General features: G+C 38.0%; 1 protein-coding gene across 1 annotated transcript in view; it reads right to left on the bottom strand.

Moving 5' to 3' along the window:
- Positions 1–13,854, bottom strand: part of CFAP58 (cilia and flagella associated protein 58) — a 64,074-nt gene that overhangs the window by 32,812 nt on the left and 17,408 nt on the right. The window contains exons 8-11 of the mRNA XM_008490381.2: positions 13,461–13,543; positions 12,203–12,394; positions 7,763–7,924; positions 2,907–3,053 (exon numbers count right to left, since the gene is read on the bottom strand). Coding sequence (XP_008488603.2) covers positions 2,907–3,053; positions 7,763–7,924; positions 12,203–12,394; positions 13,461–13,543 — 584 coding nt within the window. The remainder of the gene's footprint in view (positions 1–2,906; positions 3,054–7,762; positions 7,925–12,202; positions 12,395–13,460; positions 13,544–13,854) is intronic.

Genomic DNA, 13,854 nt, shown 5'->3' with positions numbered 1-13,854 from the left:
GCTAAGATAAACTAACACTGGAATCTGCCCAATAATTCTATCCTACTGGCATGATCTCTGTAATTCAAGGAATACATGTATATAAAAACTGGACTAATAAGAATTTCTGTTACTGGTAGTCTAGTTAGAGACAAGATGTAACTAGCTGGATCACAGCCCACATTAACAGATATGAAAACTTTAGAGCTTTGACTCAAAAATTTGGCCACAACTATTTCCCTTACAAAGAATGATAAGCAAGCTGCCCTTTCAGAAAAGAGCATCACCCTATGCTGAAAGAATGAGGCTGTCATGAAGGCTGCGCCTGCAAAAACATGATTTAAGACAGAAAGAGTTTCATCATCATAATAAAATACCTTGTTCCATTCTTATTTTCTTTAATAAAATTCTCATTTTCCTGTATTCTCCACACTTTTTTATCCTTCTTACTCAGTGTTGGATGTTTCTCAGAATCCATCAGCCAAATAAAAAGGCAAGCCACTTCATACTGCAATGCAATCAATACTATGCAAAAGCTGCCTACAAATGTATAACTGCTCACGTGCTTGGCATTGCTGGATAACATTTTTTTTAATATATCAAAATTATATGTTCTCCTTATGTGAGAAAAAATGAGTTGTAAACAAGAAGTGATATTAGATGGTGGCAGCAAACATATAAACTAATCTTCTCACTGAAATGCACTACATTCAAATAAATCTGAACTGCCTTTTATAGTAAAGAACATAAATACTTTAAACCACACAAAGGCCCCACATTCTAACAAGACTTTGAATGAGATTAAATATGCTAAAAACTACAGTATGAGGGTCTGTGTACATTAGGTAAGAGAAAAGGAAATTAATAAATAGCCACTGTGCAAGCAGAAAAATGTCCAGCTCTGAAACTGCTATAAATCAGCACAGCCCATTTGAAGTTAGTTCGAAGAGTTTGTAAGAAGAGAATAGCAGTCAGCAAGAAAGAAAAATGTATATGGAACCTACACCAACATCTCAGACTAAATTAAAATCAAATTCTTGTGTAGATTCTGAAACATTAAGGTAAGTGAAGGGTTATTTTATTCATTCTAGCGATAGGAGGAAATGTCAATTTTGTAAAAGGTGAAACTGTGGCTGGACACAGAATGCTGAAATAAAAAGAAATCAGACATTTTGCACCCAGACTTCTGGAGAATGCTTACAAAAAAAAAAACAAAACACAACAACAACAACAAAAAAAAACCAAACAAACCACGCATGAACATCTACAAAAAAAAAAAAGTACTTGACAGCAGCAGCTCAAGACTGGAAGGCAATAGTTCTTTACAGTTTTCAGATATATATTTTTCAACATTCAGAGGCTTTGTCAAACCAGTCTCATCACAAGCCTGTACGAAGGCCAACTGAAATGAAAAGATTGCATTCTACTGGCTTTCATGGAGCTTGGATCAGGCTTCCTCTGTTTCATTTATCATTATTATACTTTTAAGGCCTTTATGCCAGCTACAGCAAGCATAAATCCTATGACTGTTTAATCTCATTCCTATGAATCTCAGTCCTCCATGCTTTTGCGCATTAATGAAACTGATTTCCCAGGAACAGCTTGCTTCCTTTATATCAGCACAAGCAGGACAAATTGAAGCCAGCTTGCTACACAAATAATTGGGCTCTTCTGTGCCTGTATCAATCAGCCCCTTCTTTGAATTCTCCTCTGTTTTAGTAGTCAGCAGAAACACTTGGGTAGAAGACCAAAATGCCCTGAAGCTAGTCAGTAATATGATGTCAGTGCATGGACATACTGCTAGTGAATAATTGAGTGGGCAAACCATGTAGTAGTCATGTTTGTCAAATGGATGGCAGACAGTTCTGAGGTGGCAAGACAGAATCTGTTAAGGCAGAAAGCTGCAAGCAGGAAACAGGATGCTGTTTCACTTCACCACCACTGATAGAACAACGGAGACAGATCAGGTACAAGAATACAAATTCATCACCTTTTTACAAAGCTCTATTGGCATCTTGTCATAACTCTAATGTGCTGAGAGGCACTGGAAACTCAAGGAATCATTGCAGGATGGCAATCAACTGATTGATCAACAAAATCAAAAATCAATCAACAAAAGAAAACATTGAGGCAAGTAGCAGGCGACTTCTGGTTTTGGGGGGGGGGGTGTTGTTTGTTTTCTGGTCTTGGGTTTTTTCCAGTGCTAAGTAAAGAGAAAAAATAAGCTACTGTTGACACTAGCTCCTTGAATCTTTTGAATGCAGCAAATTGGGTTGAGGTTATCACCACAAATCTAATAGCTTATCTAAGCATGGGCTGTGGTCAGTGCTCAGAAGAAGAATCCGATCTACAAGGTCAGATTTCCTTTTATTTATAACAGATTCTTGCTGCTTTATACTACAAGATTAAAATAACTCTCTGTGCGTGCACAGCTACGAAAAAGCACTTCCTAATTCCCAGAAGTCTAATGCTTGCTGGTCACACAGAAGTACAAGATGATGAATTGTCATAGAATCATGGAATAATGCAGTTTGCGCTTAAAAACAGTAGAGAGAAAAAAGTTTTTAAAAAGGAAAACTTGAATTATTTGTAAGGGTCTATACTAAAAAGTTTGCTAGAATTAGGGTCTCCCCAAAGTCCCCATTTCTGCAAGCAAAATGCGACTTAAAAATATTCAGTTACCAAGAGATTTAAAGCTTTCAACAGACAATCCAGAACCTTTCTGATTATAAATACAGGCAGAGATTAAATTTTTCAGATATGAAGATTTGTGTAATACCTCAAAGGGTTACTGCGATCTTGTGCCTCAATTACAGAATAACTTATTAAAATACAGCAAAGCAACTACCACATACCAGGAACATGATAAAATCTGTAAAATCACAGAATCCATCCTGTGTAAGAAAGTTACATGCAAAGGCTCTTACTTTCAATGAATCCTTCTCCTTTTCTGTCTGCTGATGCTGTAGATGTGCTTCCGCAAGGGCTGCTTCCTTCTCTGAGATCTCCTCTTTCAGCTGATCCACCTGATGTGTCACCATTTTCAGTCTCTTCTTAGTTTCTGCTATTTCATCCTAATAGAACAGGAATTGTGATCACAGAAGGATGAAAAAAGAGTAAGTTTGTGCTTGGGTGTTCAGGCTCTTTCTATGTTGGAATATGCAGCCACGGTGCTCACGAGGACATATGTTGTATGTAACACAAGATACTGCTTTTTAATCAAACAAAACACAACTATTTCATTACATGGTAATTTTTTGTTTATGCTAGCATGACATTGCAATAAAAAGCCTTTAAAAGACACATTGACAAAAATAATGATCTTCAGTTATGAGTATAATAAGCCATTTAATGTAAAGTACTGGACACACACAATAAGACCAAGCGCTCAATCCAGATTAATAAGATTCTAATCCTATCCATCTGTTTTCATGCTTCGAGTAATGTGGGGTTTTTTAAGGTTGTATGCAGCTGTGCACAAATGTTTCAAGAGAAGGTGGTTTGTGCAAATGAACCTACCCATGAGTAAGACACCTATATGCCTGTATGGACTATAGGAAATGCTTATCTCTGTCTTGCCCATGTGCTAAATGCAAAGGGGGAAAAAGTGTGCTCAGATTGGGAAGTCCCTGGTATGGGAGTATTTAGCAGATATTTTGAGCTCAACATAGAGAGCAAAAAGCCTGGCAGCACTGCAGACAGATCGGGTCACTAGGACTACTACTACAAGCACAGGGGTGCCTGCTTGTACAAAACTGTTTCAATCTCATGGCTGGGACAACACTTTGTGACATGAAACGGGAGCTGACACACTCAATGCTGAGATAGACAGGCTTTGAATCAAATTAAGGTATTTTTACATGATATGTAAAATACTACCAGAAGCTGTCGCCTCACAAAGACCTTTCATGGGAGTTCATTCTGTTTCAGTACAAAACTGGGATAACATAGAATTCCTTCAGCACTGACCACCATAAGTGTAGCTTTACTTGACAGATCAGTAATGTTTTCTTGCACGAAATGCCTAACATAGTTAAGCAAGATCTTGAGTCAGGGCAGACTTCACAAACTTCACAAGTACTGGGGAAGTACTTATCACTAGCCTGACATCCTTGAATATAAAATTCAGATTCCACAATTAGTTGATCCCTACAGAGCAAATTCAATGAAAGAGACATAAATGTAGCAATATGCCACTGGGCCTATCTGTCTGCATGTTAAGTCACTTCCATGAATGCAAAAATTACATGACAAGTTGTCTTGGCTAACAGCCTATAAATCTCCTCAACAATGTTAAAGACAAGACTTAAAATCTGGTGCCCAGACATATAACCAAATACAGTTTTAATTCTGTATTTAGTGAAGAACAGTAAGAATACACAATTTTTGCAAACCAGTTCTTAATCAATTTGCTTAAATAAATGAGCTCCTAACACCAAAAGAAGCCTCAAGGATGAAAGAAGCAGATATTTATCTTGTATTAACAGCCTTCCAGCTATCTTTTCTAAAAGATTTTATTGAGCTGAAGATTATTGTATTCTGGAGACCACTAGCAAGGTGGGCAACAGGGGATGTTTCCATACCAAGCAATCAAAAATACTTACATTTAGCTTTAGTTAGAACAAGCTTGTACAAATTTGCTTTATTCCCCAAAGGGAAAAAGAATTTATCATAATTTTTAAAACTACTCTCTTATTTTTTCTCCCGAGAGATTGTTTAGGAGTGGCAGAATCCAAACACCACATCCACAGATAAGAGGCAGACTAAGGGCAAGTAAAGCATACCATTTAAGTGGCAAAATGGTTCACTTCTAATCAAGTTCTGCACACAGATGTTAAAGGAACTCTGCCTGTCTATCCACTCTGCCTGCTTCTTGAGCAAAACATCTATTCAAGCCAGAGTATAATTTTGTAATCTACAATACATTTGATGTTAGATACAATATATAGATATAATGCATAAATGTAATACATGCTAGAAATCAGCATTCTGAAATAACCTAAGGCTGTAAATCACAGCCATCCAAGGTCCTAATCTCTGCCGACTGCAAAATGATTTCTGTTGTATTTTAGATCATTACATCAGAATAACAGAATGTATTCTTATGTGATCTGTTCTCTTCCTCTAGTCTCATTAGTGAGTGTCCTGGTTTGGGCCAGGATAAAGGTGATTTTCTGTCTTGTATTTTGCTTTTAGCTAAGTTTCTTGTAAGTAGTTGCACTTGCTGAAATTAACAGCAAGTTTCTCAGACAGTGTGTGCTTCTAGGATTGATAACACTTGATGTTTATAGTTACTGCTAGAGACTGGTATGCAGAGCCAAGGACACTGCTCAGCTCTGAGGAAAACATTTTACTGTCCAGGAGGATAAAGAGGTCCCACCTGAGCCCTCCTTTGGGGAGGAACAGACAAGATAGATGCCAGAATTGACCAAACAGAGTATTCCATCCCATATACATCACACTCAGTATAAATTTGAGGCATCACGAGGGCCGAGCCAGATCTTTTCCGGATTTCTAGATTTCCAGACTTCTGGATTTCCTGATTTCCCTTTTTCCCTTCCTTCACTCGGCATCCTGGAAGGATCCCGTCCGTTCATCTGCCTGTGGTCCTGATCCGTTCCAGCCCATATCTGTGTGTTCCTGCCTCCGGTTCCCGACTGCTGCCGACTCCAGGAGTCCAGCCTGGACTTTCCCAGGGCTGCCCTGCACCCTCGGTGGTGACATGAGAGTTATTGGGGGAAAGGAGGGAGGAATGTGGTTTCCATTTTCCTGTATATTTGTATATATTTAATAATTTTTCCTATTTATCATTACTGTTCATTAAAGTTGTGTAGTTTAGTTTCCAACCCATAAGTCTCTCTCCCTTATTCTCTCTCCTTTCTTTATCAAGGAGGAGAGAGACATTAATAGAGAGCGTCTGTTATTCGGTTTAATTGCCGGGCCAGTGTTAAACCGTGACAGATTTATTGGCGCCCAACGTGGGGCCCAAGCTAATTGGCTCAAGTCCAGTTCAAATTTTGACTAAATTGCCTGAGCAGTTTGAATTCCAACTCCAGTGAAAGAATGGTTTTCCTGAGCTGGAATCAGACCTTGTTCTTTGGAAATTTCACAGGGTTGGAGATTAAACCAATCATGCCATACCTTTGGTACTTAGGGTATGCAATCTGCTTATTCGCAGCTGGAATTGCTGTTAATATGTGGTTTTTCTTTCGTAAGAGATGCTTAAGAATCATCGTTGCAATATGGTCCTCAATATTGATGTATATCATGGTGCATGGTGTAGTGGTGTTTCATAGAAGGATTAAGAACTTTGTTGGTAATTACATTTTCAGCCTTCTTTTGAGGAAATATACCACTCTTGGGCTGAGTTCAATGGATTCTTATCAAAATGGCATTATGATTGTTATAGTTTTGAACCTCCTGATTCTTGTAGGCATTATTGTTCAGGTGTCTGTGAATATTTTCATGTACTACCATATGTTGGTGAGGAGTAAGACAACTACAACTAGGGGAACAAGTGCACCTCGTAAAGAGAGCACCCCCACTCCTGCCTCTGCAGCCGCTTCTTGCCCCCCCTCACGCAAGGGCACAACTCAGATAAGGCCGGCGAGCATTGCCAGCGTATCTGCTACAGCTCCAGTTGCTGTGTCTACTCCCACAGACACTGCCGCTGCTCAGAAAGCAAGCCCTGCTGCTGCTACTGCTGCAGATACCACAGCCTCTCCCCCTCAGCCCACACAGTTACTTGTTGACCCTGTAAGTAGGAGAAAAGGAAAACAATGGAAATCAGAAACGAGCCTTAACCCTTCCAAGTCTGAACGAGATGACCAGGTGAAATAGAGGAAATAGAGGATACTGCCTCTCCTCGCAGAGCAGCTAGAGCAGAGTCAGATGAGGATTCAGACTCAGAATCTGCTCAGCTCTATTCCATGAGAGACTTGCGTACTCTGAGAAAAGACTACAGCCGTTTTTCAGGTGAACCACTTCTCTCTTGGTTATTCCGATGCTGGAATGAGGGGGCTGCTACCATAACATTAACCCAGAAGGAAGCCAGGCAGTTGGGATCCCTAGCCAAAGATGCGGGTATTGATCGGGCATTTGGGGAAAAGGCTGGAACTACCAGCCTGTGGAAACGACTCTTATCAGCTGTAAGGGAGAGATATCCCTATAAAGAGGAAATAGACTGCCCACAGATCAAAGCATCCAGACTTGGAAAAGCTATCAGGTATCTCGAAGAATTGGCTGTGCGAGACGTGATCTATAATAATGATGACATTGAAGATCCTTATCACGTACCGTGCCCTAAACCTATGATGCAAAGCTTTGTGCATGCTGCACCACCACCTTTTAACCATACTCTATCAGTAATGCTATGGGGATTACAATAATGTTCACACAAATCTGGGGCCAAGGACTCGATCTTGTTCCCATTATAGTCTATTTCGCATACATGCAGATAACTTCTATGGGATAGAATGGAGTGGTGCCAGGTTGGAAAAGACAAAGTTTCTTCTCTGATAGGATTTTATATTTCCATAGCTCCAGTACACTGTGATTTTATGTGTAGTTTGAAGTAAGGATATTATCACATGATGACGGTGAAGTCCTATTTCGTGTCCAGATAAACTGACAGGGACCTAAAATACGTATTTACTCAAAACATACAGGAATAAGAAACCACTCCTGCCATTTACCCAGTGAGTTTTTCTTTTAACAGATTAAAACTCAGTAAGAAAAATACCAGAGCAGAGAGAGAAGAACAAGGAAAAATATATCCTTCTACCTTAGCTTCGATCAGATTTTTACTGTACAGGTTCCTCTCTGTTCTCAGAACTTCACAGTGGTTTTGTTGCTGCTTTAATTTCATCACAGACTCTTCTATTTTCTTCTCATAGTCACAGATCTGCATTTCCCGTATTTCAATATCTTTCAGGTGCTGGAGGACCTGGAGTGGAAAGAAGGAAGTTAAGATGATTAAACTATCCTCACAAGATTATAATGATTGAGAAGAGCTTGTGACTTTCTACTAAGGTGACAAGTTCAAACCCCTGTGATAAGGAGTTTTAGCTACAGCTAAAAAAATAACATCCGTACAGGTACAAGTTTAACCTTTATGGATAGCTTATGTGGGAGAAAATTTTATTTTAATCTGATACCTAGGTTTTGTTCAAGACTAAAACTTAAAAGACATACAGTTTTTTAATTTAAAAACAAGCTACTGAAAATACTGCCCCTGAGCAGATTCAATAAAACAAAATTGAACAGCTTTCATCAAGATTTGCCTTAGGTTATTTATAGAGCTAAGCTAGACTTAGGATGTTGTTCTGGATGTCAGCTGTATGATAAAATTAATAAAACCACACATGATTGCCCAAGAAGTCCTGCATGTATTCTTAAATTCTAACAACCCAACTTGTTTTTAATACACACATGAAGAAAAAGTGTTGATGATAACAAACTGTTGATAAATAATTACAATAAGAAGAAATTCAGTTAATGTAGCTTACACTTGATCTAAATAAGCAGGTAATCACCATTAGTTGCTTCTGTGAAGGATTAAAAATAATGATGTGAAGATTTGGCAAAGAGGATAGAGTACTGTAAATTGCAGAAAGATGATCACATGCAGTATCAATAAATGAAAGTACAAAATTTTATAGAGACCTTTATTAAGTAGTTACATAAGAATTATGACAACAAAGAAGCAAAACTATAAATAGTTGCTCATCATTATAAGGGGTTTCCTATTTGTTTTTTCTAAATGTAAGAACATTCCTCTTGCTATACAAAGTTGGAGACTGAATAAGCAGTATTCAAATGGAACCTAAAATTACAAAGAAAAAAGATCAAAAGAAATAAAAAGTAAGGAGTGCACACATCAGAAATATAGTCTCACAGGTTCCCTGTATGGTGGAGAAGACAATGCCACCATTAAAGTTGGGAAAAAGATTAAGAATTAAAGAAATAGTTGAGGAATCTCATGGACAAAAACCAGAAGATAAATTAATTTACAATTGCATTTTATACCTAGTTCTCCTGACTCTTATTTTTGAAGGCAGCAGTTTGAGCCAAGATTTATGTTCATATGTCAAAGCAGAAGAATAATTTTTTAAAATTTACATCAAATAGTCAATATCTGCAAAGTTTGCAGTTGACAAAGTTGTCCTTTGCTCAGCAGTAAAGTCTTGTGAGGTTTAACTACAAGGCAGGAATTTAATTAACTGATCATCCTATCAGGTACCTCCAACCAGCTTTGAAGATAGCAGGATAGCTAAATTTAGAAAATTTTATTACAGCAGCAGGAATACAATTCCAACGCATTTGTAGCTGACTGCAGAGGACCCACAAACTGCTTACAGTGCAATACAAAAACACAGTCCCAGTTTATAACCTACTCATGCCTTTTCCTTTTCTGTTAAAACAACATACCAATAGTAATAGAAAGGAGAAGTAGTCAAAAAGCATGATTTCAATCTGCACCATGGAGATCATAGGCCATTGCAAGTAGGCCAATGAATTTTAAGTCTTTTATTTGGTTTTGATTTAAGTGCAATAAGCTTGCAGACTGTTTTCCAAGTTGTGATCATAGACTGGATGCTGACTCTGCTTTTCAGGAATGATTAAGCCCAAATAGTTCTTCCTTATAAATACAGAAAAGATGCAATGTTTCCCAACAGAGCCCTGTGGAATGCAGGGCATCCTCCATTCTGATTCAGTTGATAGGATGCTGTATTTCCCAGATTTGTCAATGAAGAGCCAAAACTAAACAGAAAGTTGTAGATATTAATAATTTTTTTCTGTACTACCAACAGTTGGTTTATCTGTAGGCTTAACTATTATTTACTGTTGGTTACCTGTTTAGTTCAGTGAACCTACTGAAGAACTGTGATGGTACTTTCCTTATTTATCTTGATTTAGCCACTCTACCAGACTTCTAATGATATGTCTGCTGAGCAGTAGGATTTCCAAAAGAGTGTGTGAATTTTAAAAAGGAAATATATATTTTAATTTTCCTGGATATGCTTTTGAACTGTACACTTAACATTGTAGATGGCTTTTTTTTTTTTTTAAGAAAAAAAAATAAATATATAAACCACAGGGAATGCTAGGTGAGACTGAAGAGTAGACTTCACAGTTTTGTTTCAGCAGCTTATACCTCCCACAGAAAAACTAGATTTCCTAATCTTTCAGTTTAAAAAAGAAATATTCTACTAACATTTTTAGCTCAGTAATATAGGCTACACAACAAAGAGCAGAGAACCAGACGTTTTTCTTATTTGTGATGTCTAATCTAGAAGTAAGACTATTCAACAAGTGACACTGGCTTAAAAGTGGTACAACTTAAGAGTTGGCCAGGCCTATCATTAGAAAATCAAGTCTAACATGACATCTCACCACTAAAATATTTTATTGTTGTGCATATAACTTTGCTGAGTCTGTTCACCAGATATTCAGGAGTAAATTATTATTATTTTGAAAGAGGAATTCTGTAGCTCTATAGATTTTTTCCTGCTCTAAACAACCAAACAGCTTTCCAGTGCCAGCATGGCTCTATCTGCCTTGCAGGAGTTCCAAGAAATCTTTGGAGTTTGATGGATTTGACTCTTTACCAGCGCTTACACAATCCAGAAGGTGTGCAGTAAGCTCCTTGAGAGCTGGCTTGATGGTAAAAGGTGACAGAAGAGTATTGACTGGCCATACGATTACTGCTCATTCCCCACCAGCTGTGAAATGGCTCCCATAGTTTTGCTGCAGTTTCTCCCATTACCCATCTGCACAGGTCAAACAGTGAACCTAAATGCTTCCTAGTGTATATAATAATCCTGATCCTATGTCCTTCTTCTGCCCTGTGTTTTGCTCTGCCTTATCCTTCCAAATAATGAGTAATCTCATGTAGGCAAGACAATCTCTGCAGAGGCAAGATTTCTATCTCACATATTCCTGTGCTCAGAACTGCTCCTGCTCCTCTTCACATGCAAGCTAAGTCAGAAATTGCCCCTTTAGTGAACCATGGAAGCGTGCAAGTCCTTTGGAAACTTGCAATCACAATGCAGGCATCATTATACAAGCAGCCCAAGTGTCATAACCCATTTACTGAGGCTCTCTGTCTTCCAAGTGAGAGAAAATTTGCACCCAAAATGGCAGAGGAAAAAAAGAAAAAGTAATGAAGCAAGCATTTGTCATTTTCACCCTGAAAATATTGTGAGCAACACTAATCAGAACTGAAAGCAAGAGCCTTGTAGTTCTGACTGTTATGAATTACTCCCTGCCCCTACTTTACAATGTTTGTAACTCATATCTATACTGTTAGAATGCACTATGAGAGAAAGATGCAAAATATGACTTTGCAACAAAGACAAATCTCACTTTCATGGAACATTATTCCAAGGAAATGACAAAAGTTATTCCAGACAAAGGAGCATATACCATTCAAAAATTATTTAAAAGCCCCTTGGTCATACAGAATTGAAAAGGATAACTTTAAATTTAAAAGATAGCACGTAACTTGTCCGTTCCAGCAGCTTGAAGTTTAATATTTATAAATCAGTGAGCTTCTTGGGGGGCCACTCAGTGTGATTTTTAGCAATTAATGAAACACGTTACAACCACGTTCCTGAGCAGAGCTTCAGAATAAAGTTGTACACAGTAATGGGCAGCAGGCAACACAAATTTTATGCATTGTTTCTCTGCAGCTGCTCCTGGAAAACTTCTGTTTTATGGATTAGCTTGAACATGTTCAGACATTTTCACATACTTGAAGTAATCCTTCAAAATGTTACGTCTTACAAAGATGTCAAGCACTGACCTCAGTTTGAGGACACCAGTAGTATGCAAGATATGGTCTTTCTCAGATAAGACAGACAATCAAACAGTAATTTCAAACTGCATACAAGAGTTTTCACTGTGGGACTTGGGTATAAGAAGTCAGAGGTTTTAGTCTGAACTCTAGCCCTAGTTTAATTTCCCAAATGATCACTGCCTCACAGAAATAATGGCTGTACTTCAAGCCTCTCATAGAACACACACCCACTGATGAGGCTCCCCTAGAAAGACTTGAAACAGTAGCAGGCAATAAGCACTGACATGAAGAAATTTTTGTAAATTGTGTAAAGAACACTGATCTTTGCTTCCTTCCACTGGCACGTCAGGAAATTAACGTATAACCTTTACACTTTTGAGAGTAAGACTGGAAAGAGCCACTTGCAGAAAAAGCTGTTCCTACCTTCTGTTTGAGCTCACTGGTTTCATTGATGAAACAATCTCTGTCCTTCTCCAACTGGTAAATAATCTTCCTTTGTTTCTGAGCTTCATTCTTATAATTTTGGATTTCTACTTCCAGTTTCTTCTTCGACTGTTCATGAAGCTTCACCAGATTTATCTGCTTCTGAGTGGCACTGGTAGCTTTGTTCAAGTTCTACATGGAGGACAAAATAACAATTTTAGAGCTCAAAAGGCAACACTGCCATCACTATGACAAAAACATTCCATTGTCTAAGTGGATTATAGACTTCCCAATGTTCTTGTTCCTTATCCAATTCATTCAGCTAAAATACTTGAACCCCAAATCCAATTAAAAAAAAAAATTATATATATAGGCCTGTTTGGTGGATCTAACTAATGACCGGAAAAACTTTTCCAGCTTTAAGGCATTTAGATTGTAAAGCATGCCAGTAGCCAGTAAAATAAATAAGAAAGCCAAATACCTTTCCTTCCTATGTTCTGAACAGCACGTTCAAACTGCAAATTAACCAAGCCTGGCGTAAAGTTATGCATAAAGATTAAACAGAAAACACCAAGATATCCTCTTTGCACAGCCAGCCCTCTGGTCCCACGTTGAAATTTTTTTCCCTATATAAAACCAGGTGTTTGCTACCTGCCAAATCTGAGCCTTAGCTGAACTCAAGATACAGGCTAGTGAACCTGTAACTAGTAAGGCACACCAGAAATCATCTTTTAGCACTGAATTTGCTAGATTACATTTCAGGAAAGTCTATAAACATGAGATGCTTTCCTGCAGTACAAGATCCTTGGGGTTATGGAAAATGATCAGTATGAGAAATGGATCTAAAAGTGAAGATTAGTATTAACACAGCCTGCCAGGCTGCTACGTGGGGCATCAACATTACCGTTTGTTCTCCTGCTACCAAAGACTTAATTTGCCTAGATTAATATTAAACTTCATAGGCTACAGATGTAATCAACTCTTTGGATATCAAATAACAGCTTTACAATAAAGGTTAACACGTGTAGCATTTCTTAACTCCCTGGTGTGTTAAAACTTAGCATTAGTACCCATAAATACAAAAGATTTCTATCTCATGCTATCTTAATGCACAGAAAAGAAGCAGTGCAAGCCTCTTAAGGACACATGAATGCTTGACTTAACATTATTCAACAACATTTCTCTGTTGCTGTGTTTAAACTACAGACATCTCATTCTTGAGGTTTGAGACTTAACAGCATTACCAATGCAATCTCACCTTGCTTAGCATATCCCTTTCCCTCACAAGCTCATCTATAGCTTTCTTGTCAATCTCCGCCTGCTTTTTGGCAGCTTCCAACTCTAGAGAATAGGAGGAAAGATAATAAATCCTGGGTTCAAACTGTGCAGCTGTTACAAACACAGAAACAAATTAGTGAAGCTTCTGAAAAGCCTTACATGATCAGTTCAATTAGCTGTGACCACCTTTTATAACCTCAGGTATCAACTGATGATATTAATACTTACCTGGGTACTTAGAAGAACTTGGGCACAGTAACTAATGGCATAAAGACTTACTATATTTGGGAGTTCAAACTAAGATACCACAAAGAAGTTCTTTTCAGAAATGTTGTAGCACTCTGAAAATCTGAGTCTCCTGAGAAGCTTCAATG

This window comes from Calypte anna, chromosome 6 (assembly GCF_003957555.1).
Source record: "Calypte anna isolate BGI_N300 chromosome 6, bCalAnn1_v1.p, whole genome shotgun sequence".
Lineage (NCBI taxonomy): Eukaryota > Metazoa > Chordata > Aves > Apodiformes > Trochilidae > Calypte > Calypte anna.
Note: the sequence above shows the minus strand (reverse complement) of the source record. Positions and strands in the feature narration are given on the sequence as shown.